Consider the following 23,522-nt stretch of genomic DNA (forward strand, 5'->3'; position numbering starts at 1 on the left):
CCACCACCAGCCTACAATAAACACGATCGTCTTTCCAGTACGCCATAGCAGGGGCGGGGAAGCTGCAGCGCGCTGGATGATCTCCGTTCTAGGGAGAGGCGGCGGACACCCACCCACAAACACGGGCTGGGCCCGGCCCGGGCTAGGCCCGCAGATCCCGGGCACAGGCCCCGCCCTGCCCCGGCCCGTACCAGACGTGCGGCGGCTCCGCCAGGCGGTGGAAGCGGGAGGCGAAGCTAAGGAGGATGACGAGGGCCAGCGCCGCCGGGCGAGGCGCCGCGGGACTGGCGGCGGAGTGTGGCGGCAGCCGGCTGGGCTCCCGCGGCTCCCGCAGCTCCCGCTGCCGCGGAGGGCCCGGTTCGGCATGGCCTCTCCCCGCTGCCGGCATCCGTAGGGCTGTGCTACTCGCAGCACCGGGCCCGGAGCGGCGGAGCCCAGGGTACGGAGTCCGGGGCGGGCGAACGGGCCGCGGGGCACGCATGGAGATGTAGTCCTGCAGCGGCAGCGGCCGAAGGGAGGGCCCTGCCGGGGCGGGGCCGACCACTGCAGCACCCGCGGAGGGTCGCGGAGCAGGATGATGTTTGCCGCACCCAAGGTACGCGGCCTACCATGCTCTCTGCGGAGCGTGCCCGCTGGGCGGGAAGGGAGCGGGGATCTGTGGCTGAGCCAGAGATAGAGAAAACGAGGCTTGGCGCGGAGGCGTTCTGCTCTGGTCCGGCAGGGCTGGGCCTTGCGCCGTGCGGGCTCTGCTGGCCCGGGATCTGCTGGCCCGGACTGCCCGGGAAGGCTGGGGCGGCGGTGACCGCGAGGTCTGCACCGCTTTGTGCGGCGTCCGTTAAACAGGTTCGCGCAGCCCCAGCCTCACCCAGCTCGGTGCCTCAGTGGAAAGCAAGAAATTTGCCCGCACGCTAAATAAAACTAATGCTTTTCAAAGCAGTGGTGGTGGTTGCTTACGATTGTAAGTTAACTGATAGTAGTTGAGCTGGTAATGTCAACACCTGCTGCAGGGATACAGAAACCCACTCCTGCTTGTGCCTTCACGTTTTAACCCAGCATAATACAAGCAATGCCTTTCAGACACTGAGGTTTCCCCTGTGCAAGCCTCCAAGGAGCAGTTTTCTCTCTCGTGTCTCAAGAAACAGGTGAAAAAGATTTTTGTGTTTCCAAGTGCATCCCAAATACAGCCTGGAAAGAGGCTGGTATCCAGAAACCAGACTAAAGCAGACAGGCTTGGAAACCTGAGAGCTCCACACACAAAGTTAAGGGTGTCTCTTCTGTCTTCCTCATCAGTGAAATGCATTTCCCAGATTTTACTCTGGATTGGGACTTAGGCCCAGATTTTCCTCAGTGCAGCACTGATGTTGGAAATCAAAGCAGAACCAAACCAGAAATCTCAGTAGACATCAAGCAAATGTTGTCCTCCTGTCTTCCCAGTTCCAACCAGTCTAACCTGCAGCTTAAGGGGATTAACTCTGCTTAGAACCCTGTACTTCACGAGGTTGTAAGTGGAGACAGTTCTTCCCCATTACTTCCCTGGCCTGTGCTCAGCTCTTCCTCCAGGGAAGACAATAGAATGTCACTGTGTCTCAGTGAACCTGTCCACTGAGAACAAAATACTCACTGTAGTCTTTCCCTAGCTGATTGTTCTGCCTGTGGTCAGCTCTTCTGCAGGGAACAAAACAGCATAAACTTAAGCAATCACTCCAGGCCCTAGCCTCTGGAGACATTTCCCAGCTAAGGGATGAGTTGTTTTCTGTGTTCTTTTTTGGTGAGATCCCCCAGGGCCTTGAAATCATAGTGCAAAGCAATTAGCTTATCACAATTTAGCACAGGCTGCAAAAACAACAAAGAACACTAAGAGATCAGGATAAATGTCTCTGCCAGCTGAGAGGACAGAGTCCAAAACAGATGTGGTGAAGGACATGAGTTTCTGAGCGAAAAATTCAGCAAGGCCCCCAGGGAAAACAAGTAAAAATAGCATGTCATGAATGCTGTTTCTCTTTTGATGTTACAGTTTATGTTTCTTTCCCTGCAGACCAGCAGGCTGGACATTTGGAAATAAAAGGCACAGCTAAGATTTCTAATGCCCAGATTCCAGAAGAAGAGAATTAAAGAAAACCCATAAATAACCTTGTATATGAAAGTATTGTCAATATTGGCATCACTTCCCTCCTCACTTAAAAGCCATTTCTCCAGTAAACTTCAATTAATCAAATGCATACCTTGTTTAAAGTAGTTTGAACCAATCTACACTGTAAAAGAATCACCAAGTTTACAGGGGACTGGAGCATAGAGATCCTCAGGGTGTCTGGTTTTCTGTTGACAAGATAGCCTGTCAGTGAGGATATCCCTGCCTTTTTCTGCCTTGCTCTCGGTCTCTGGTATGATTTTTATGAATTTGGGGAGGGTGGAGATACAGAGAAAGAGACACACATGAATACCAATTTCCTGTGTGGAAAGAAGACAGCTTTGTATTATGCACAAAGTTGGCCTGGGAGCAGAGTAGCAGCCTCTCACAGACCTGCAACGTAGAAAACCGTCTGCACCTGCTAGTACTAATGGGAGGAGGGCTACAAGAGTAAAGGCAGGCCCTGTTCAGAGAGCTGGCAGTGGTTCCCTAGTGAAACAGAAATTCTGCATGTGGCTTCAGTTTCTGTGTTTTGTTTCCCAGGGCTATCTATATTTCTGCACTGGCAACTGCTGGGAACCTGACAGGATCTCTAGATACCTTACTTATTTCTGAACAGGGAGATAAGGATGGTTCCTAAATATGCTTCCAACCTCAGAGCTGGCTAATGGTTCTGATATCAGGGCTTGGCTACAGCAGGATATGGATGCGCTGACTGCTGTTGCTCGAGATTGAATCTAACTGGCTGGTTTTTGTGTTCTGGGTGTGGATTTGTGAGCACAGTCCTTTCTCATTGGCTTTATGAGATAAACCTTCCCCCATTCCCACTGGGTTAAAAGGGAAAGTGAAAAGGTTGGCTTTATTTCGTGGAGTAGATTGCACACACTGACCATGGCATCTGAAAAGGTGAGAGCTTGGACAAGATGGAAGCATCTGGGAAAGCTGCCTCAATGCTAAAGTAGAGATGAATTGTATGCCTTCTCGGCCTTAGTCTCAAACAGCAGAAGCTCTTCTTGTTTGGAAAAAGGCCTCGCCCTGCCCTGGATAGCTGGAAAAGCTGTCTTAACAGCACACAAACATGCAGTGCTTGTCACAGTGTGTGGGGAATTTGTTTTGGAGATCTAAGATGGGATAGAAGTCAGCAACATCCAGTAGGGACAAAGAGGAAAGCTTTGTAAGAAAGAATTCTAAGGACACCTGTGCACTGCTGGAAATACTAGGTGTAACTAAATATTCAGAGGGCCAGCGTGAAAGACAGTGATGTTACCTGTACACCCAAAACAGGAACAGTCACTTTCAGGAAGGAGCCTTCTCTCACCAAAGCGTTGTGCTTCTCTGTCTTACAGTTCTTGAAATGTCTTCTGTTCATGTGCTGTTCTTACAAAACTAGGATATTCTCAGCAGATAACCACTCTATCTCTCTTTCTCTTCTCAGCCAATACTTTATAGCTATTTCCGAAGTTCCTGCTCTTGGAGAGTGAGAATTGGTAAGATCTAATGTTGTTCTCTCTTCCGTTGTCTTGGTGTTTTTGCAGTATCCTCCCCTTCACTAATCTGATGAATCAATCACTTATTGAGAGAACAGCAAACATGAACCTGGAACAGTGAGGCAATTTCCCCAGTGGGAGGAAAGGGAATGTCACACTTCACCTGGAACGGGGGGGGGGGGGGGGGGGAAGGAGAATAGACAGGAAGGCTTTGCTCAGCCTGCAGCTAATTAAGAGGGAAATAATCGTTTTGTAAAACCAGTGTGATGCAGATGGCTGTTTCTTCCACATTTTCTAGAGGGGCCCTACACTTCATTTTTACAGAGATACTGCCTCAGACTCTGGTCTTGAAATTGCAAGGTCTTGATTGCTGAGCAGGGCTGGGAACAGTCCCTGTTTGTACTGAGACAATCTTAAGCAACATTCTGCAGTTGAACACAGAGCTCCCTGCCTTCTCTAAGCCAAAACAAGACAGGCTGTGATGCAAAGAGTGGCAAAGCTTACGTTGGAAAATGCACTTGTTTTACCAGTACTGATCTTCAGTGCTTTGGTCCTTTATTTGCCAGAGCACTAGCTTCTCAGTGGACTGAGGCCACCTTTCTTGAAGGATAGGGTCTTTTTTGGTTTAAACACCACTCTTTCTTCACATGGAGATGGTAGCATTTCCCTGAGCCCATTATCAATGAAACTGGTCTCTATGCCAGTCTGAAGCTGTACACTCTGCTCTCTCTAGCACTTGCTCTGAAAGGGATTTCATATGACCTGGTGCCAGTGAACCTCCTCAAGGATGGGGGGCAGCAGGTAAGGGTATATCTACCATTGCTTTATCCAGGGGTAGTGAATTTGGGGATCATGAGAAGAGTTGTGATTAGCACTAGAAAGTTCACAGGCGAAGTCACTGAATTCCTCACCGCTTCTCTGTAATTCATAGTTGTAGCCAGTTGAGCCTCTCAAAGGGCCTGCCAAAGGAAAGGGTGAGTTGCCAGAATAGATCTTCACGGAGAACTTACCTGGCAGGCCATAGTGGGGAGTTGTGTGCCTAGTAGCACCACCAGCATGATGTGCCAGTATGGGCTAAGAGGGAGTTGAAGAACTGCAACAGTAATAATGACACTGCTGCAGTACCTCCCATCCTGGGCTTGTATTGACAGTTTATCAAGAGGTAAGGAAGTCTGGCTCTGGATGCAGATCCCTGAGCCCCAGTGAGTTTGCTGGAGGCTATCAGTACAGCTAAGAGTACTGCAAATATTCATACTGAGGTAGAAAGAAAAACCAGGTTAAAAAAAAAAAAACAACTGGGTTGGTTTAGAGGAAGAAAACATGGAAGAATTTATTGTTGCAGTAATCTCAGAGTTTGTTTCCACAGTTTTCTGCTGAATTCAAGGCAGTGAATCCAATGCAGCAAGTACCAGCCTTGAAAATTGATGGCATCACCCTTTCTCAGTCGGTGAGTTACCAGCTACATCCCTGTTAACCATTCAGCCCAGCCCGCTGCCCAGTCTGGAGGGGATGGCTCTGACCCATCTTTTCCCCACACACTTTCATTTGTGCATTGGAAAAGAGGTGGGATTTATGATAAACAAACCCACTTGGGGGCAGAAGTAGCACATAGACTCTGCTGAGAAACTCCTATCATGATGTAAGCTCAATTCAGCTTTGGTTCGTAACTCTACTTTTCACTGAACAATTTATAGTCTGACTTAAATGGCTGTGCCAGGTCTGCCTGAAATTACAGCTGAGCTAAATGACAAAAAGGCCACAAGTGGACATCAAAAGGGATATACTGTTGCTTGGATCAGTAACAAACTTCATGAAAAAGCTGTTGTATTCCCTTGGACCAGCAACCCTTCCCCAGGTATTAAGAATGTGAGCTTTTCCTTAGCTTTCCAATAACCTCCCCTTACCTCTTTGTTAATTACAGCTAGCTATAATTCATTACCTAGAAGACACCCGTCCTACTCCCAGGCTCCTGCCCCAAGACCCAAAGAAGAGAGCTCAAGTCAGAATGATTGCTGATCACATTGTCTCCGGCATTCAGCCACTCCAGGTATTGCTTTGTCATATCCATGCAAATAGAAAAGCCAGGATGGGTATCCAGGAGTCTGCAATATCTCTGAAAAATTCAGTATCTTTAAATTGTTGCCAGGCAGTAGTGTGGCAGATCTTAAGATTGTGTGTTGGCAGATGAAATTTCTGCTTAGCCTCTGCCTGATCTGCCAATGGCAACAATACAGTTATTTCCTGCAAAGAAAATCTGCAGCACCCCAGGGGTCTTTCCAGAAACAGCTGAACCCATATGGTTCCACTGCTGGGTCTACGATGTTTTAGGAAGAAGACAACTGACAACCCAAAGGGCAGAGGCAAAGGGATAGATACCCTGGCAGCTGTTACAGAAGGACAGTCCCAAATCAGACGTACAGCAGGGTGCATGATTTGGTGAGGGTAAGGTCAGGGCTGACCCAGCAGGCTGAACTCAGGCTGAGGGTTCAGAGTTGGCAACTTATCTCCCTTCTCTTCCACTGGATGAGGCAGTGGGCAAGATCCTGCCTGCAGCAGTCAATCTAACCTTGAGATTGCTTATCTTTGCAGAACCTGAACGTCCTGAAACAAATAGGGGAGAAAAAAACTGAATGGGCTCAGAACTGCATCGCATCTGGCTTTCAAGGCAAGTCCCATGTCCAAAAATATCATATCAACTGGCTCTTCAAAATGCTGCACCGCTGGGGTCCTACTTTCCTCTACAAGCAGAGAAACAGATCTCCCTGGGCTGGTGCAGTGACGGCACTCTTCCTGCCCAGAGTCCCTTCCTAAGGATTGGTAGTTCTTCAAGCTCTCAGAGGAAAGGTGCTGTCCATGGGGTGCTTCCACTGCTGCATATGGAAGAGGGGAAGCCTGGGGTCATCCTATACACCACAGCAGCTGATTGTCCCTGAAGCACAAGGGCTGACAGCACTTCTCCTTTCCACCCAGCTGCTCCCAAACTAGTACCTTTTGCTTAAAAGTTCTGTCAATCTACATTTATATGCTTTTGTAATCAGACAAAAGGTATCTGAAGGCAAACTCCCACAGAATCTAGTATGTAGCACAGGGGTTTTTTTACCTCCCCAGGAGAAATAGGAGGAGGTAAACCTTTACCCACATGTGCTGCAGTGGCAGATCCATCTTCTCTTCTGGACAGACGCAAACTGATCCTGAAAACTCCCATAACTATGTTGTAAGATTTCTGTTCCTTTTAGGCTGTGTCCCAAATGGCCCATTTTTCATACTCATCTTAGGATTAAAATGCCTTTGTTCATAACGCCCAGTGTGAAGGGTCTTTGGTGTCCCTTTCAAATAAGTTTCCAATGTCTCACACCAGTGTACCACCTTTCTTGACAGCACTTGAGCAGATTCTACAGGACACTGCTGGGCACTACTGTGTGGGGGATGAAGTAAGTATCTGAGCAAACATTATAAACCACTGGAGAACTGAAAACCCCAGTATGTATTCCATACAATAAGAAAGGAAATTAGTTGTGGAGACACAGCACAACCCTGTTCTGTGATTGGAGTTGCATGTGGTTCATTCACCGTAAGAAAGAGCTGCATGGATCCTACTTAGGCCATTACTGACTTGCAAATAGTTACGGAGATGTTTACTTGTCCCTGCCTGTAACCTGCTGACAGCCAGATTCTGCAGCTGTATCTAGGATCTGACTGCTACTACAGGACGGGGAAACAGATTATATATATATTTCATCTTTAAGAGATCTGGAGTTCAAAGTGTCCTGTCATAAGGTCAAAGCTTGGCTCAAGAAACACAGGTTCATTTCTTAGCTCTGCTCTGTGGAACCTTTAACCAAGTTGCCTTGTATTTTTCTGCACTCTCTGACCAATTTTAACATGGTCAGCTTTCAGAGCACTCAAATACAAGCTGTTCTGACCCTTACCAAGTTAAAGGCCACTCAGACCTCCTTCCTGTTTGGTAGGCAGTTGGATCCTTTCTATAAGACCTAAGGGAAAAAAAAAAAAGGAAGGGTCCCACAATATCCTATGGTGCAGAGGACTGTCTAGTAGGAACATTATTATGAAACTGGAGCCTTTGATGGGCAAAGACTAATTACATGATCTTATGCTGGTGAAAGGCCCCCAGGGCTTTGTGACATGGGGAGTGGGGTGAGGGCAGCTGCCTCTGTGCAGATACGCAGTTAGCTGTACTGTCCTTGGTTCTTTTCAGATTGCGAGTTCCTGGGCCTATGTCTGAAGGCGCTATTGTGTATCATGTCTTGACATTGGCAGGAGCTGCCCCATACTCCTGCAATACAAACAAGAAAAATGTACTCATCTTTTCCCAGCCATGCAGACTTTCCCCTCCTCCCATCACCTTCCTCTGCAGCTTGCCAGCAGACTTGTTTGCTCAGAGGCGGTTGCCATAGAGCATTGTGTCCTTGAGGTTGTCATGATCAGCTGGTAAATGTGAAGCTCTCTAAATGCTAATGGCTTTTTCTACTAGTGACTGCTATGAAGTTCCTTTCCTTGTACCACTGCCATGTTATTAATGCTAGATTAAAGAATAAGATTGTCATGACAACTCCTCTGTACTGGCTAATACCATAATTTCTATCCTGCTCTCAACGCCTCCCACCACAATGAAGAATGATGGAACAGGCTCATACCCTGACCCCTTTTCTCTGCTACATTTACAGGTTTCCATGGCTGATCTGTGCTTGGTGCCTCAAGTTTCCAATGCTGAAAGGTAAGTAAGGCTAAACTTGAGGAACTCTTCAAGGGTACCTACCCCTTGTCCTGGGCTGTCAGAGTTTACCTTCTGCTGCACCTTGTGCCTGTCACGAAAGCATCCCTCCTGCCTGCCCTATCCAGTTATGGATTCTTCTCTACATTAGTTTTACTATGCCATAAATACTGTCTGTTTTGGAAGTTCTTGGAAATAAGGAGCTGTGCTGTCTTCTCGGAGGCCTCTGGGGGAAACCTGATAGGTATCCTCAGGAAAGTTAAGGTTGCCTGCATTGCCATGTCCTCTCTCCCTGTTTGCCCTACATTTACACTGCACAGTGGGGAAAGATCAGTCTATTTGTTGAAGGCCTTAAACCTATGCAAGTAGTGGTTGCATGATTTCCAGGAAAAGCATAGTGCCTTCTTAACCCTCTGCTGCACGCTATGTAAAGCCCAGTGACAACAGAAGAACTAGCCTTTCCTCTATCATCTGGTTTTAAACCTACAGGGATGAACCTTTTCTCTTAATGCAAAGGTACATTTGCATTGTAAGATTCTCCCATACTGGAAAGACACAGCACACTGCTCTTCTTCTCACTGCTGCACTGGCTATCCAACTCATAGTTCATCACAAATTCTTTTCATTTTGCAGATTCAAAGTGAACATGGGTCCTTATCCCACAATAACCAGAATAAACAAAGCTCTCCTGGAGTTAGAGGCATTCAAAGTAAGCCACCCATCCCGGCAGCCAGATACTCCTGCAGAGCTACGAGCTTGAAGTCCTGTCCTACTCATTAAATCAAGTAAGCTGGAGCATCAAAAAAGAAAACAGCTACAGCTTGAGTAGGACTTCAGTGCCATCAGGAAGCCCTAGTTCTATTGCCTCACTTTCCTTTGGTTGGGAAGAACAGAAGACCTAGAAGCAGCCTGGATGACTTACAGGAGCTATGCCTGTGCTGGAAAGCTTGCAGCTACTTCTGGCTATGTTTTTTCTATCTGATGCATTTCCATGCAGCAGATTAAACCAGAGGGATTCATAATTATCACAAGTTCCCTTTGTATGGCTTTGAGTTGGGGAATGTGGCCACAGACAGCTGTGAGGTATTGTGCCAATTCTGGACTCCCCATGGGACTTCTTTAATGTTTACAGAAAGAACATCAGGGAACCAGTGTAACAGTGTGCTGCTAATCTAGCAGGCCTGCTTGTCATTGCAGCTGCCGCAGAGCTATGGCATAATCCATCAGCAGTGGATATAATGGATATAAACGGAGCTAGTCTCTGACAGGAGACAGCTCACCCTTGTTGGGTCTCACGGGTCTTGCAAGAGCAAACAGTCAGCAACTCTGCCACCCCTTGCAATGACAAGTGAATTACTACCAAGGACAGTTGATTTGTGCCTCTTATGTCTAGCAGCAGTCTTGTGGAATTTATAATAAAAGGTCTCTCTAGAGCAAAGCTAGGTGACTGTACCATAGCTGGCAAGACACAACCAGCTCTCTCCCATACACTGAAAATGATAGCATTCTCTTCCTTTTACCATCCTCAGACACTGCACTAGGTGTTTTCCTAACACTGTTGCAGGCAATTGCCCAAGGGAATTCCACCCCAGATTTCCTCCAAACCAGAATCATGCTTTTACTTTCACTGTAAGGACTTCTCCAAGCAGCAGGTATAAATCCCACTGCACTCATCCCAAATAAAACCTGAGTTATCTTCAGAGCTGAAAGCATCCTGGGAATTCCAGCCCCAAGACCTGTAGGGCAAGAAGGGAAACCCAGAAGCATGTGACGTGTTCTTCTGCAGGCTCAGCACAGATCCCACTGAATGTTTTGACACCCAAGCCCACATACCAAAGCCAGGGACATCACAGGGAATTTCTTCTCCGCTGGTCCAGTGCTGGCTTAGCTACCCTAAGAGGGAAATACCCACAGCCTTCAGAAAGACTTTGCAAACCCATGATCTCATGTCATGAGAGCATTCACCTACATACAGATACTTGGACTGCCACATTGCTTGGACTCATTTATTGCAATCCATGTCTGTATTTAGGCTGGTGAAGAGCCTTTGCTGTTCCAGGCTTATTCAGGGTATTTTGCATTATCATAGGTCCAGCTGGATCTTGACTGTGCTGTTGTAAAAGGTCCCAGCACAGTTGGAGCCCCCAAAGACCAACACTGTGTGCAGACTGTGCTCCTTTTTATTCTCCTTGTCCACATCATTCAGGCAGGCAGGAGTCAGGTCAAGCAATGTATGGCCAGCCCGGGGCACAGAGCAGAGGTCATGGTGGATCACCGTGCTCCATGAAAGAGTATCTGAAGGAGAAAGGGCTATCAATATTGACAAGCCCATTCCTAGTGCAATGGATGAAACAAATGGACCAGACTAAGTGTTCAGAAGTACCACTGCAGCCCATAGTCATCTTCAGCTGAGGAAATGGGGAGGGAGAGTCACTCACCTAGGTGGAAGACAAAGGCATCCTGCAGGGCTCCCCTGACACTGCAGCCTCCACTGATGAGAACCTTCTGGTTGGACACAGCCAGAGCTGCATGAAAACTGTGACCAAAGCAAAGCCAAAAGCTGACTACAGCATAACCTGCTGGGGTTGTCTCAGTCAGCAATGGCGGGGAGGGAGGGGCTTTACCTGAAGAATGAAAGTTAACTTCTGCTTCTTTTCTGCCCTGATTTGCTGAATAACCCCGAAAGAGTTGTTTATTTGCCTCTGCAGGTCAAGCCGTAATCAAGCTTGAAAAGCTCCTCATTATCCCAAAAGGAGCTATCAAAACTCCTATGTTTTTGCTCTGTGGAGAGCAACAGCAGGCTAGCTGGGCTTTGGTGTGATTTAGATTCTTCTTCTAGGGGGCAAGGGCTTTAGGAACAGCATAGTCCTAGTACAAGAGTTTCTTCCTCTCTGTGTGTCTGTTGTACTTCAAGTACTGTGGAGACCAAACAGCAGGCAAATACACTTACTAGCACATGGCAGAAAACTTGTCCTAGTCTGAAAGGAGAGGAGACTAGGGAAACTAAGCGGTCTGTACCCCCCACACCCTACAGGCACCAACTAGGATAGCACAGGAATTTCTGGTCCCACAGCAGAGGGGCTGTCCACTGTATTTTGACTAGTGGGACAAAGATACACAACTAGATCTAACCACAAGCACTGTTGAAACCTGGCTTCAAAGAGGACAGAGGAAGAAGATAGAAACTATCTGCAATAGGATCTTACCAACGTGCGGAAGGCTGTCCTGCGAGGAGAGGGACTGGTGTGTACTCCATGAAACCTGACAGCCAGGGGAAAGGCAGGTGAAATGTCAAAAAAATCCCAGCCTCATAACTAGACAAAAACTTCCATACTCCTCCACATCAGCAACCTGCCTTATTACCCAGCTTCTTCCAAAAACACAGCTTCTTGTTTTTCCATTCCCTCCCCTCACATCACAAGAAGGTGCTCTGGCTGGTTGGTTGGGTTTTTTTTACCCCGTAGTTTTCCATCTCCATTGTCTACTCAGTTTTTATAATGTCAATGCCACCTCCCCATCTAGCATGCCTCATTTCAAGTCCCTGCCTTAGAACAGCCCTTCCCAAGGCAGCCATCTTACCCAGATCTAGGATGTGCATGTCACTGAGGTAGAGAGAAGCCCTCCGGCCCCCAAAAATCAGCAGCTTGTTCTTCAGTAGAGTAGCTGAATGCCTGGGCAGGGAAGCAGCAAGTGAACAAAGCATCTTTAGCAGTTCCCAAAACTGATGTTTCAGCCTTTGCTTCTGCTATTGGGCTGCCTGCCATAGCTTCAGTCTACACCTGCCTCTACTGCCAGTCCCTACAGCCCAAGGACAGAATCCCATCAGAACTCCTGACAGGAGGTACTGGGAGTCACATTGCTGAAAATATAGCCCTGTCTTAACAAGAAAACAGTGGAGAGCAATGACATAATATTTAGGAAATTACACTGGTGTGGGAGGGAAGGTTTCCTGCTCTGTTTTGGAGGGCTGGAATAAAAGCACTCTCACCCAAGCCTAGGCAGAGGCTTCTTCCCTTCCAAGATGGGCTGATACCAAATTTCATGTTCTGGGTTGAAGATATAGAGCACATTGCTGCAGGGTCCAGCTGCCATTGATGCCTTTTGGGGGGAAGCCCCGCCAAAAACAAAGAGCTCCTTGCAGTAGATAGTTGCACTGTGGTAGGTGAGCTCTGGCATCTTCCCTTTAGCCTGGAGAAAGTTCAACACACATTTGTTACGAGAAGTGTATTATTTGCTGCATGACCCATAGGAAAGGGGTCATGCAGCGAGTTGGACAAGTCTCAATTTTCACTTTATTGAACTCTTTGACCAGATCTTTGCCACAGAGGTAGGCAGCACATCATTTGAGTATTCTGCACCACCAGAACGCTCTGATGAGAGAAGGAACACAAATTCCTAGCCCAGCTTCCTCAGAAGACAACAGAGAACTGAATGATCTCATCCAAGCTTATTCTGTAAAAACCATCTTTACAGCCAGGAAAGAGACAGATAGTCCCTTGCTAATGGGGCTCCCTGCAAGGACATGACAGCAACTAGAGAGCTCTGAGCAGTCCCTGATTTGAGATCAGCTTTTCACTTCAGTGTCCAGCACAGCTCTCAACAGCACCATACAAAATGAGAGGCCATTTCCCTCTGACACTCGTACAATACCTCCCTCCCACAACCTCAGTCAGACACAGCACTCTGCAGCAGCCATTTTTTCACCTTGCTTCATTCATTGTAGGCACAGCCCTTGGTTTCTGCCAAGCTTGTGGCCTTTCAACATAGCCTTTTTATATCTATCAATCCCAGCTAAGCAGCTCAGACAACCTGAAGGAGCAAGGGACCAAGACTACTGGAATAAGGATATGCGAATATCAATTGCCACATTCAGGCAGGGCCTGCCACCCCTCCTGTGCTTCTGTCTTGGAAGAACTGCAGTACTTACAGCAACAAGGAGCCATTTCCAAGTGACTGTGTCCAGAATGTAGATGCTGCTGTTGGTTTTGTCCTCCCTTATGCCCCCAAAGATGTAGATACGCTTGGTGTCTGGGTCATAGGTAGCTGTGTGTCCATGCAAGCACAATGGCATGGCATTCTGTAGCTGGAAACCCACTGGAAGCCAGAAATCACTGTCTGTGGAAGCAATGCCAGATAAATGGTGTAGAAGTTCAGAGATGATCTTGATTTCTCCAGATTTAAAGAACATGTCTTAAAATCTGTACTCAAGATCCTGCTCCCTTCATCTCCTCATCCCCTTTGATTCAGGGTTAGAGGAGACTTGTACGGAAATGTTTCTGTGTAAGTAATGCAGGAGAACACTAACTAGGTGGGGAATAGTAAGGTGGAAGAGAGGATCAGTGAGATGCAGAAAGGTGAAAGGCACTGGAATGGTGTTTCATGATTCTCCACCAGTAACCACACACAGACTGTGTACCCTTTAAAATTCACCTAGCTCTTTCCAGAACTTACACCTTAGCTCCTGGAAGGCTCTCACACACAACTCCACAGCCTCTCATGGCAGCCTATACTGTCAACTCAGCCTGGTGATCCATGTTAGGAGATGTGACACCTTTGCACAAACCCCTGAGTACCCCCTCCCACCTGCATGAGTTGTCCTCAGGTCCCACTGCTCCCATTGCTTTTGATAGCCCTGAAGTTCCCACCAATTTCCATCTTCCAGAACGCATCCTTGCAGGGCTGCTGATCAACACCTTCTCCACCAATAAGAACAGCTGTCCCCAGGTCACTGAGGCACATGGCATGGCACCACCTTGGGCTGGGACTGCCTGGAGAGGAGAGCGCACAGGGCTGAAATCAGTCAGGTGAGACACCCCCAGCTCCCTTTCCTGCTGGGAAAAACAAGGCAGCTGGAGGCTTAGAGGGAAGAAATGGGAAGGCAAGGGCCCCAAGTCACTTCCTTCTGGTGTGGCAAGAGACAAAGCTCCCCGAGGAAGATTTGCTATTTGCTCTGGGAAAGAATTGCCTTACAAGGAGAGATGTCACTGGCAGAGGGAGTCAACAGAGAGCCTGCCTGTATATATGAGGACACGTATAGGCTGCCACTTAAGCCAGGCTTGCATGCCCACCCATCGGCTACCTAACCCCATAAGGAATATCCCAGTTGTGCTATCCCCCGTGTTGCTCCTTGGGAGGAAGGGCTACCTATGCACAGCTTGTTAGTGCCTAATATACAGAACTGGAAGCCTGGAGCTGTTTTCCAGGGATATTCCTCCTACTCCTCTGTTCCTCCTTATCTCCTCTCCCCGGGCCCTGTGGTTGGCTGAGCAACATAAAAAAACACTTTTTAATCAAGGTCTATTCCACATCTTACTCTGTACCTCAAAGTGTGTGACTGAGATTCAGAGGACCTACAGAAGCATCCTGAAGAGCCTGACAGTACTCGAATCGCCTGTACTGAGGGTAACTGCATGGAGAGGAGGAGCATACACATATACAACCTATTTGTTATTCTTGATTACTGGGGAGACAAAGGATGAAGCACAAGAGGCTTGTGACATTAAAGGGAATAGCATCACCGAGTGGCTGAAAAGACAAACCAGGGTCTAGAAATCAGATCCTCACCTTGCAACTCCTTCACTGAGAGATCTGCAGAGGAAACACAGAGATTGCCCCATAAAGCAAGCAGCCAGCAGACATACCACGCAAAGTGCTCAGCTCATCAGAAGAAATGCAGAAGACAGGTAAGAACATGGCACATGTCCTTTGACTAGTCTTGCTGTCATGACTGCATTTTACCCCTCTGATGGAAGCTCATTTTTCCACTTCTCACTGCCTACAGTGAAAACAACTATGATGGAGCTGTATTTGCCCCTCTGAGAAGCAAGACAAGTCACAAAGAAGTCACTTCACATAGGGCCCACTGTGTTATTGTCAAATGTTTACACACCAGCTTGGTCAAACCCTGGAGCTGACTTGGAATTCACACTACAGAACCTAACATTTTTGTTCCCAACCAGCTTCCTTCTCACTGCTGAGAAGGAACTTAGTACAATTATACTAATGACATGTATATATTCCTTTCCATATGCTTCATACTTTAATAATAACCAATGCTGATAGTAGGGGAACAAAGAGACCAATGGAAAGGCTACAGGATATTACAGTACGTAACTTTCTTGTGCCTCAGTTTACTCTTTTATAAATGAAGGGTAACAATACTTGCCTTCAATTTACAAAGCACTTTTACTCATGTGAAGAGAGAGGCATATTATGTTAGCACTAATATTATCCCATGTTCTATTTCTGGCCCTTTCCGAATAGGCAAAATTCATCAAGCAGTTTATCCAAGACTAAGGAGCATTCTCAGTATTTCACAAGCCAAGACAGACAAGCCCATCTTGCCTTGGGCAAAGACAAATGGACTAGGAAGCTGTTGACCAGCAGCATTAACAGATTATTCAGACAAGACCTATAAAATAAACCTGGAAGCTGCCAAGGTTACCTTCTTCATCAAGATCTCTCTCAGATGCTGTGGGTTCAAATAAAACTTTCCTGGGCTTCTTGAGGTGGGCAGGACTCTTCCTCCAGGCCCCACTGGCTTCCACCTTCCTTCCAGGCCTGGATGCTCTAGCAGTCACCTCTGAGCTCTGACTGTTAACCTGTGATAAAGAGTCCCAGTCAAATCAGCCCTGAAGAAGAAGACCTGAGGCTAACATGACTTGTCTGCTCCTGGGCCAGAGATTAGTTTCATGTGGTGGCTGTCTTCAGGCTTGTCTTCCCACTGAGTGTTAAGGGCCAATATACCAACCATTTCAGCCACCAAACGTGTGCTGAACAATGCAGCTACATGCTGCTACATGCCCAGTGGTCTCCTTTCAGACTCCTGGTTGGGATGGGCATGGCTAGCACAGGGCAACTGGAAATGCTGAAAGGCCATCAGTGCTAGGAGTAACTAGGCTGATCAACCATCCCACCAAGGACTGTTAAATTCCACTCTTCCAAAGGCATTCCTATGGAGAGTATAGCTTTCTTTAGCACAAAATCTTTGGTTTCAAAACTTGCTTAGCCAGGTCTCCACAGAGAGAGTGGCAACAAATGTTTCTGCTAGACATCAACTGAGCAGCTACGAATGAGGGAGGAGATAGCAAGGGGAGGGTGAAAAACCAACAGAAAGGCTCCAGGATACACATAACTGCAGTAGGATCCTCCAGGTCCTGGCCAAAGGACTTCTCATCTGCTGGAAGCACTGGTGACTGTGTGGTCTCTGGGACAAGGAAGGGGTGGACAGGTGTACTGCTGAAAACACCTCGGAGCAACTGCAGCAGAAACAAAGACATTGAGAATGGAAGGACACACCAAATGCACTGGCCTCCATGCACAGCAGGTGAGCAAAAATATGTCTTGCAAGGAACAGCTGTGCTGCAAGGGAATAGCCCAGCTTTCATCTGCAGAATAAACAAATAAAAAGCCAGGCACTGGAAGATGCTGAATCCAGTGGCTTCAGCACAAGGTAAAACAACCACAGACCCACCAGGAACAGGAAGTGAATTGCTCTCTGCTACGTATCTCCTGCAACACAAGGTGTTTTGGCAAAGCTGTGTTTAGAGAATAGGTCTGAAGCACCACAGAGGGTTTAAGTTCAGCACAGACATGCATTAACAGGTCCACATTTGGTGGCTCTGCCTCAGAGTAGCAAAATGAAAGGAAAGGAGAGGATATGGGAGGAACTTCTGTAGCTCTGAAGTGACAATATTTGGGGCACAGGGCAGACACAGAGGAGGGTATCAGTTATTTTACCTGTCCATTGACAGTCAGGACAAGCGTCACAGAGTTGCCTTTGTCCATCTCTTCTAACGAGGCCATAAACATATCCGTTCTCCAGTCACCTTCCCACACCAGCGACCTGCACAAGAACCATGGGTTTTCAGCCCACAAGTGACACAGACTAGAGGAAAACTCATGCTCTCACACTAGCTGGTAAAACCCCAAAGACAAAAAGAGATCTAGCACTGAAAGCAACCAAAAGGAAGCCGAAAGGATCACTTGAAAGAAACACCATGGTGGAGGACTGGCAGGCCTGAGCAGCTCTGGGACACCACCACCAGAACCAGGCAGCAGCACAGAGCAAAATGCCTGTCCAGAACACCCCTCCCGACACCCCGGCAGCACCAGCTCCCGACCTGCGGGTAGGCTGCAGCGTGCCGACCCGCTGCGGGGCGATGCCTGGGGACACCAGCACATCCACCGCGATGCTCGTGTCCGGGGAGTAACAGCTCCAGTCTCCCAGCCCGAACACCACCAGCTGCTCCGGCAGCGGCAGGGGCAGCCAAGCCTGGAAACCCATCTTGCTGGACTGGCTGCGAGGGGAGAAAAACAACAGAAAACACAGATAATCATCAAGGAGTAAAAAACAAGGTCAAAAAATGTAGTAAAAGGCTTGAAAATATGTTTATGCCGGGGGAGAGTGCAAGTAGGGTCTTAAAGAGGAAACCGCGCAGGGATGCAATGAAGCAGGTAACTGGCAGCCTGGGAAGAAGTGCAGCCATGAGCTGGGGCGGCGAAATCACGGTCAGCTCCACAGCCAAGGTGAGGCGCGCAAGACCCACCACTCCCAGCCGCTATACGGGGGGCCCGGTCCGCACCCCCTGAGCCGCACCGGCGGCTCCTGAAGCTCCCACAGCACGTAGAAGGAGAGGCCGCCCTCCGGGGCGCTACGCCGTGGCCCCGGCCGGTCCCGGCGGCAGGCAGGGAGCATAGCAGCGAGCGGACGCGCCGGCAGCCGGATGCAGCCATTAAGGCTCCGCGGCGCAGCGCAGCTGTGGGCGGCCATCGGCCATCTGTGCGCCCCGACCGGCGTTAGGAGCGCCCGAGTGCTGGGGCGTGGTGCCCGGAGGGGCAGGCCTGGCTGCAGGGAGGAGGTCGGGCGACTCAGGCCAGCTGCTCTGGCCATCCTAAAACAGGGATGCCCTCATCTCCGTAACGAATTACGCTCGTTTCTAGAGCTCAAGGCACACATCCCTTTCCGGGGAGGGACAGCTTGTTTGCCAGTTCCTAAGTGAGCGGAGATGAGTGGAAGCCCTCAGGGATCGGTACTGGGACCAGTGGTGTTCAACTTCTTTGTCAGTGACCTGGACAGTGGGATTAAGTGCACCCTCAGCAAGATTGCCAGCAACATCAAGCTGTGTAGTGTGATCAGCACACTGCAGGGAAGCGATGTCATGCAGGAGAACCTGGATAGGCTTGAGTGGTCAGCCAGTATAGACCTCATGAAGTTCAACAAGGCCAAGTGCAAGGTTCTGCACCTGGGTCACGTAATCCCAGGCACAAACAGAGGCTGGGTGGAGAATGGCTTGAGAGCAGCCTTGAGAAGAACCTGGGGGTACTAGTGGAGGAAAAGCTGGACATGAGCCAGAAAGCCAACCGTACCCTGGGCTGCACCAAAAGGAGCATGACCAGCAGGTCGAGGGAGGTGATCCTGCCCCTCTGCTCTGGTGAAACCCCACCTGCAGTACTGCATCCAGATCTGGGTGCCTCAACACAAGAGGGATGTAGCCTGTTGGATGGACCAAGTCCAGAGGAGTGTCACAAGGACTATCAGAGGGCTGGAGCATCTCTCCTATGAAGACAGGCTGAGGGGGTTGGGCTTGTTCAGCCTGGAGAAGGTTCAAGGAGACCTTATAGCAGCCTTACAGTACCTAGAGCCCTACCAGAAACCTGAGAGGGACTTTCTACAAGGGCATGTAGGGATGGGAGAAGGGGGAATGTCTGAAACTGAAAGAGGGGAGATTAAGATTAAATATTAGGAAAAATCATTGCTGTGAGCATAGTGAGGCACTGGCAGAGGTTGCTCAGAGAAGCTGTGGCTGCCCCATCCCTAGCAGTGTTCAAGGCCAGGTTGGACAAGGCTTTGAACAACCTGGTCTAGTGGAAGGTGTCCCTGCCTTTGGCAAGTGAGTTGGGACTAGGTGATCTTTACCATCCCTTCCAATCCAAGCCATTCTATGGTTCCATGGAAGGATGGCTCCAGCTACAGGTTATCATTCCTCATTTTGACCAGCAAATGCTTCCTTCAGTCTTCATAGTAAGATAAAATTGATGGGCAAGCAGCTATGAAGAGCAAACACTTTTCTGTAAATAGTCTAATCAGTACTTGGTAACTGAAGATATGTTATTAATCCTTCAGATTAAAAGATGACATAATGGAAGAACTAGCTACAGGGGATCTCTGCAATTGGTGATGACAAGTATGAATATGAAGCACTGGAGGGTAAAGCATTCAAAATATCTGTGTCTATTATATGAGCTTGGCTACTTGCATATTCCTGTCCATTTCTTCAGACATTCAGTATACTCTCAAGCACTGGAGAATTTGAAGAATTGTCTGGAACCATCATCACCAGCTGACAACAGAACATTTTCCTATCTGTCAACAGCCATAACATCGGGTACACTGCAAAGTACATTTTGAGCATGTGCTGCCTCTTTACTGATAAAACTAGGTTTAATTTTATTCTTGGTTTGCTGGAAAGGCTGTAGTTCAGTTTCTCGTATCAAGACACACACTTTTTTAAAGAGAAGACAAAGTTCTTGGTTGCATAGTGAAAAGTTTATTTAAAGGGAATAAATTTCAATATACTTTTACAAATCAGCCACAACACGTCAAACATAAACAGTACAAACCAAGCTTAGAAGGACTACAAGCATGCTACAAATGTAGCCTTCATCTGTGCCCTTCAGCAAGAGGTTCAGTGCCAAATTTTGTTGAAATATTGTTGAAATAGCCTCTCCTCCATTTAAAACTCCTATCTTGGGAGGACATGAAGAGCAAACGGTTGGTGCTGAGATCTCAATTTTGAAGTCACAGGACATCAAAAAACATTCACATCACATAGGTAAGCATTAACAACCATCACAGTTCACAAGGATATAGGTCTGAAAAAGGTATGACAGCTTTACAAGATGTTCCCCATTGAAAGATCTACGTGAGCAACTTGGAGCAGTGAGTTGAAAGCATGCTGATTCCCTCTGAAGAGAGCAGTCACCAGAGCATCCTGAAGGTTGCCAGGAAACCATCTCCAAACACAGCTCCCAAATTGCAAGGTCATTATTTGGCAAAGCCTCCTTAGCCCTCAGCTTTATGGTTGGCATCCAGCTTCTTGCCCAAGGGACTTAACTCATCAGTCCAGATGGGCTTAAACCAGATAGTCTCACTAACGGCTCGCAAAATTCTTCCTCTCTCCCTGCCTGATAAAGGGTACATTTCTTGTATGATGCTTCTGAGAAGGCAACATGTAAAATCCAGAATGGAACATAGAAAAGGCAAGGGGAGTCAGGCCCACTGTCCACCCAGCCTGATACTGTGTCTTTAGCTCCAACAGCACCAGTGTTTCAGAATAAGTTGCCAGAGACTGTTTGGAGGCAAACGTGGAATAACCCCACAGAAAATTCTCCTGGCAAGATGTACTTGAACACTGCAGATTTATGTACCTTCTAAAGCATTATTAAGTTATATCAAATTAATTTATTTAGACAAATGACTTAGCATTTTGACTCCTGCTAAATTCCTGGCTTCTTTCGGTCTAATTCATTAGCCAATCATGGTCAGTTCTGTTTTTCATTCTACCCATTGAGATAGTCATATACGTGACATTATCACATCCAATATCTTCCCAGATATGAGGAAAGGAGAAACAGTCTTTCCCTTCACACTTGCAGACAAAAAAAAAAACAACTCACCTTTTTTTGCTCTGGTCTCTTATCCAGCCTCAATACACATAAGCACATACCACTCAGTGCTGAATTCAGACACTCTTTTTAGAGAAAATAATGAATGGCCACAAGGAATGCTTTTCTGTGGCTATCTAGTGTTCCTCTGGTCCTCAGGTTTACCATCTGTATATCAAAAGGAGTCCTCTGGTGTTCCTTGGTATATGACAACAGCATATGATTTTAAAAGGCAAAGATCTTATGGCACCAGGAAACTCAAACGCCTTTTTATGACTCAACTTACAGCAACAAGGCAGTCTAATGAAGAGCTTAAATCTCCAGGAGCAGCCTATAGGGCTCTCCTTGCCTGATTTTAGGAAGTGTCTCCCTTCTACACAAATGGGCAAAAAAAACAAGGAGAAATCCCTTGGACTAATGACATCTATGGCTCTTATTTCAGACATGCTCCTTGCTCCTAAGGCACCTTGTGATAAATCCTCTGTAGAGTGGCTTTAGTAGGGATAATAAAACAAGAAGGAAGAGTATAAGCAGTGGGGATAAAAGTGAACTCATTTAGGGATTCTCTACCCTAATTCCCCACACGAATCAGTAAGTCTTTTAGCAACTAGGCATTTAACAAGGTTCATCTCTAACCCACCTCACCAGGTCCAGCACCACAATAACTGACCCACTGCAGGCCACAGCTGAATGCACACGTGGTTACAAGGAGATGAGTGCATAGGGTAGAGCAAAAAAGAAAGGTGTGTTGCTGTCCTTACACTCAGTTGCATAGAAACTTCACTTTCTTCTTAGCTCCTGAAATCAGACAACTAAGCTCTCTCTCTTATGCATTTTCACTTTACCTGTTCATGTTAGTGGCTCATTACCAATAATCGACCTGACACCAATATCCTTTCACAAGAGTCTATATTACAGGCCTCCAAAGAGTTTGTGAGTAAATTAAATCAGTACAAGTGGTCCCTGATTTAAGCGATTTTTCACTGTCCTCAGTAAAACACATCCATTTTAAACTCCTGCTCCTACATTACACTTAAAGGAAAAACAAACAAACAAACAAAAACAAACAAACAAACAAACAAACAAAACCAAAAAAAACCAAACCCCCCAAAAAACCCAAAGATCACATAAAACCAACAACAATGGAGATCTTATGAACTCTGGCATAAAAAAATGCTCAACAGATTGTACCCATTGTTAAATGAACAATTATACAATCTATTTTTTATGCAAGTCCTGCACTACATGACTGGCATATCCCTGGCTGAACACGTAGACCTTATTTCCAGATCTAAATTATACTCAAAACAAAATGGAAAACAATTCTGTGCTTTCACAAAAGCAAACCCAAAATGCAAAGAAGCTTCTTCCTTAACTTTTTTGATTTCTCGACAATACACAGGGAGAAGAAACACATTTTTAAAACCTGACATCTTCTTTCCATGGAAACAAGGAAGGAATTTTCCCTTCTCAAGGATTAATTTTCCTCTCTGAATTGCAACTCCCTTTTTAATTGATTTTTCTTTCTAGACCCAAAGTCTAGTTCCAAAAGCCTGTGAATAGAAGGGTTTCCATCACTGCCTCAGCCAGATAGCAGGGTTGGATACAAATCCAGGAGATCCACCAAGCAAAAAATGAAGGCATGAAAAATAAGGTTGCTTGTCTGAACCAACAATGGATTTGATTTTGAATGGGAATGGCTGCTATTAATCACTAGCCACACAGACAAGCTATTGGATTTATCAGAAATTAATGAAGACTATAGACCCTTCCAAAGAGAAGTTGTCACTTGTGTAATGGATACTATCTGAATACCTGAGAAACAACATACTCATGTAATGCAGAAATTAAAAAAGCATAAGCAAAAAGAAGAATTATTCTGTACAACTGTGAAGTTCCTGTTTCCTGCAGATGAAATACTCTGTGCCTAAAACTATCTTATGTTCATAAGAGATAGCAGATACTTCTAGGAAACTTAAGTTTCTGGTGTGAGTAACACACCAAATGCTTTTGGTGCCACCACAGCAGGCCTATCTATGGGCACACTGCATTTGCAGTCCAGGCACATGCTGGTTGGGATGACAAACCATATTCAGTGCTTAAGTGGTCTTAAGTCATTGAAACAAGGAGATGGGCACAGTTCTTAACAAGTGACCTGAGCCTCCTTATAGGTTGGTCCACGCTTCAGAAAGCTAGAACTGAGCAATAGGACTGCCATCTGCAGTGCAATTCATCTAAACTAAAACCACTAATGGCTTGAAAACTAGCACATACTATTTCTGTGCCAGTGAGGGATCAAAATTGGTTGTGAGGCAGGCCATACTTCTTGCAGCATGACAAAATGTACTTCAAACCTTAATGTGAGCAACACACAGAGAGGAGGGGGAAGTAGCTGCAAATTAGAAACAGGAAGGCCTTGCTGTAAGGGAAACAGTTTTTTAGTGGAGATAACCCACTAGCCTGCAATAAGCTGTGCAACTGAGTATCGATAATTGACTTCATTGTAAAT

The 23,522-nt window shown here is 46.9% G+C and overlaps 3 protein-coding genes across 9 annotated transcripts in view; 1 reads left to right on the forward strand and 2 right to left on the reverse strand.

The window, feature by feature from the left end:
- POMT2 (protein O-mannosyltransferase 2) overlaps positions 1-3,512 on the reverse strand; it is a 29,881-nt gene extending 26,369 nt beyond the window's left edge. For 2 of the 5 annotated variants that reach the window (XM_061367458.1, XM_061367457.1), the window contains exon 1: positions 192-481. In XM_061367458.1, the coding sequence (XP_061223442.1) occupies positions 192-481 (290 nt within the window). Of the gene's footprint in view, positions 1-191; positions 482-3,395 lie in introns of those variants that run through there. The other 3 variants (XM_061367459.1, XM_061367460.1, XM_061367461.1) reach the window with 3 other exon arrangements.
- On the forward strand, positions 403-9,378 carry GSTZ1 (glutathione S-transferase zeta 1). Of its 3 annotated transcripts, none has more exons than XM_061367465.1 (9): positions 403-595; positions 3,564-3,615; positions 4,349-4,416; positions 4,982-5,062; positions 5,537-5,662; positions 6,205-6,280; positions 6,994-7,046; positions 8,301-8,350; positions 8,981-9,378. In XM_061367465.1, the coding sequence occupies exons 1-9, from the start codon at positions 575-577 to the stop codon at positions 9,105-9,107; spliced, it is 654 nt and encodes a 217-aa protein (XP_061223449.1). In that variant the 5' UTR covers positions 403-574; the 3' UTR covers positions 9,108-9,378. The 3 variants fall into 3 exon arrangements, with proteins under 3 accessions (XP_061223449.1, XP_061223448.1, XP_061223447.1); XM_061367463.1 differs by lacking the exon at positions 403-595 and adding an exon at positions 2,894-3,034; XM_061367464.1 differs by lacking the exon at positions 5,537-5,662 and having other exon boundaries at positions 500-595.
- Positions 9,379-10,339: 961 nt separating this feature from the next.
- On the reverse strand, positions 10,340-18,119 carry LOC133219778 (multiple epidermal growth factor-like domains protein 8). Its single transcript, XM_061367296.1, has 13 exons — positions 17,932-18,119; positions 17,470-17,646; positions 17,087-17,192; positions 16,483-16,605; positions 15,792-15,948; positions 14,912-14,935; positions 13,993-14,115; positions 13,275-13,462; positions 12,336-12,535; positions 11,927-12,018; positions 11,554-11,608; positions 10,786-10,883; positions 10,340-10,642 (listed from the first exon to the last, which is right to left on the reverse strand). Exons 1-13 carry the CDS (start codon positions 18,117-18,119, stop codon positions 10,431-10,433), a joined length of 1,743 nt encoding a protein of 580 aa, XP_061223280.1. The 3' UTR covers positions 10,340-10,430.
- Between the last annotated feature and the right edge of the window lie 5,403 nt (positions 18,120-23,522).

Source organism: Neopsephotus bourkii, unplaced genomic scaffold (assembly GCF_033783945.1).
Source record: "Neopsephotus bourkii isolate Nb327-2 ecotype Australia unplaced genomic scaffold, CSIRO-AGI_Nbou_v1 NB_1376, whole genome shotgun sequence".
In the NCBI taxonomy this organism is placed as follows: Eukaryota; Metazoa; Chordata; class Aves; order Psittaciformes; family Psittacidae; genus Neopsephotus; species Neopsephotus bourkii.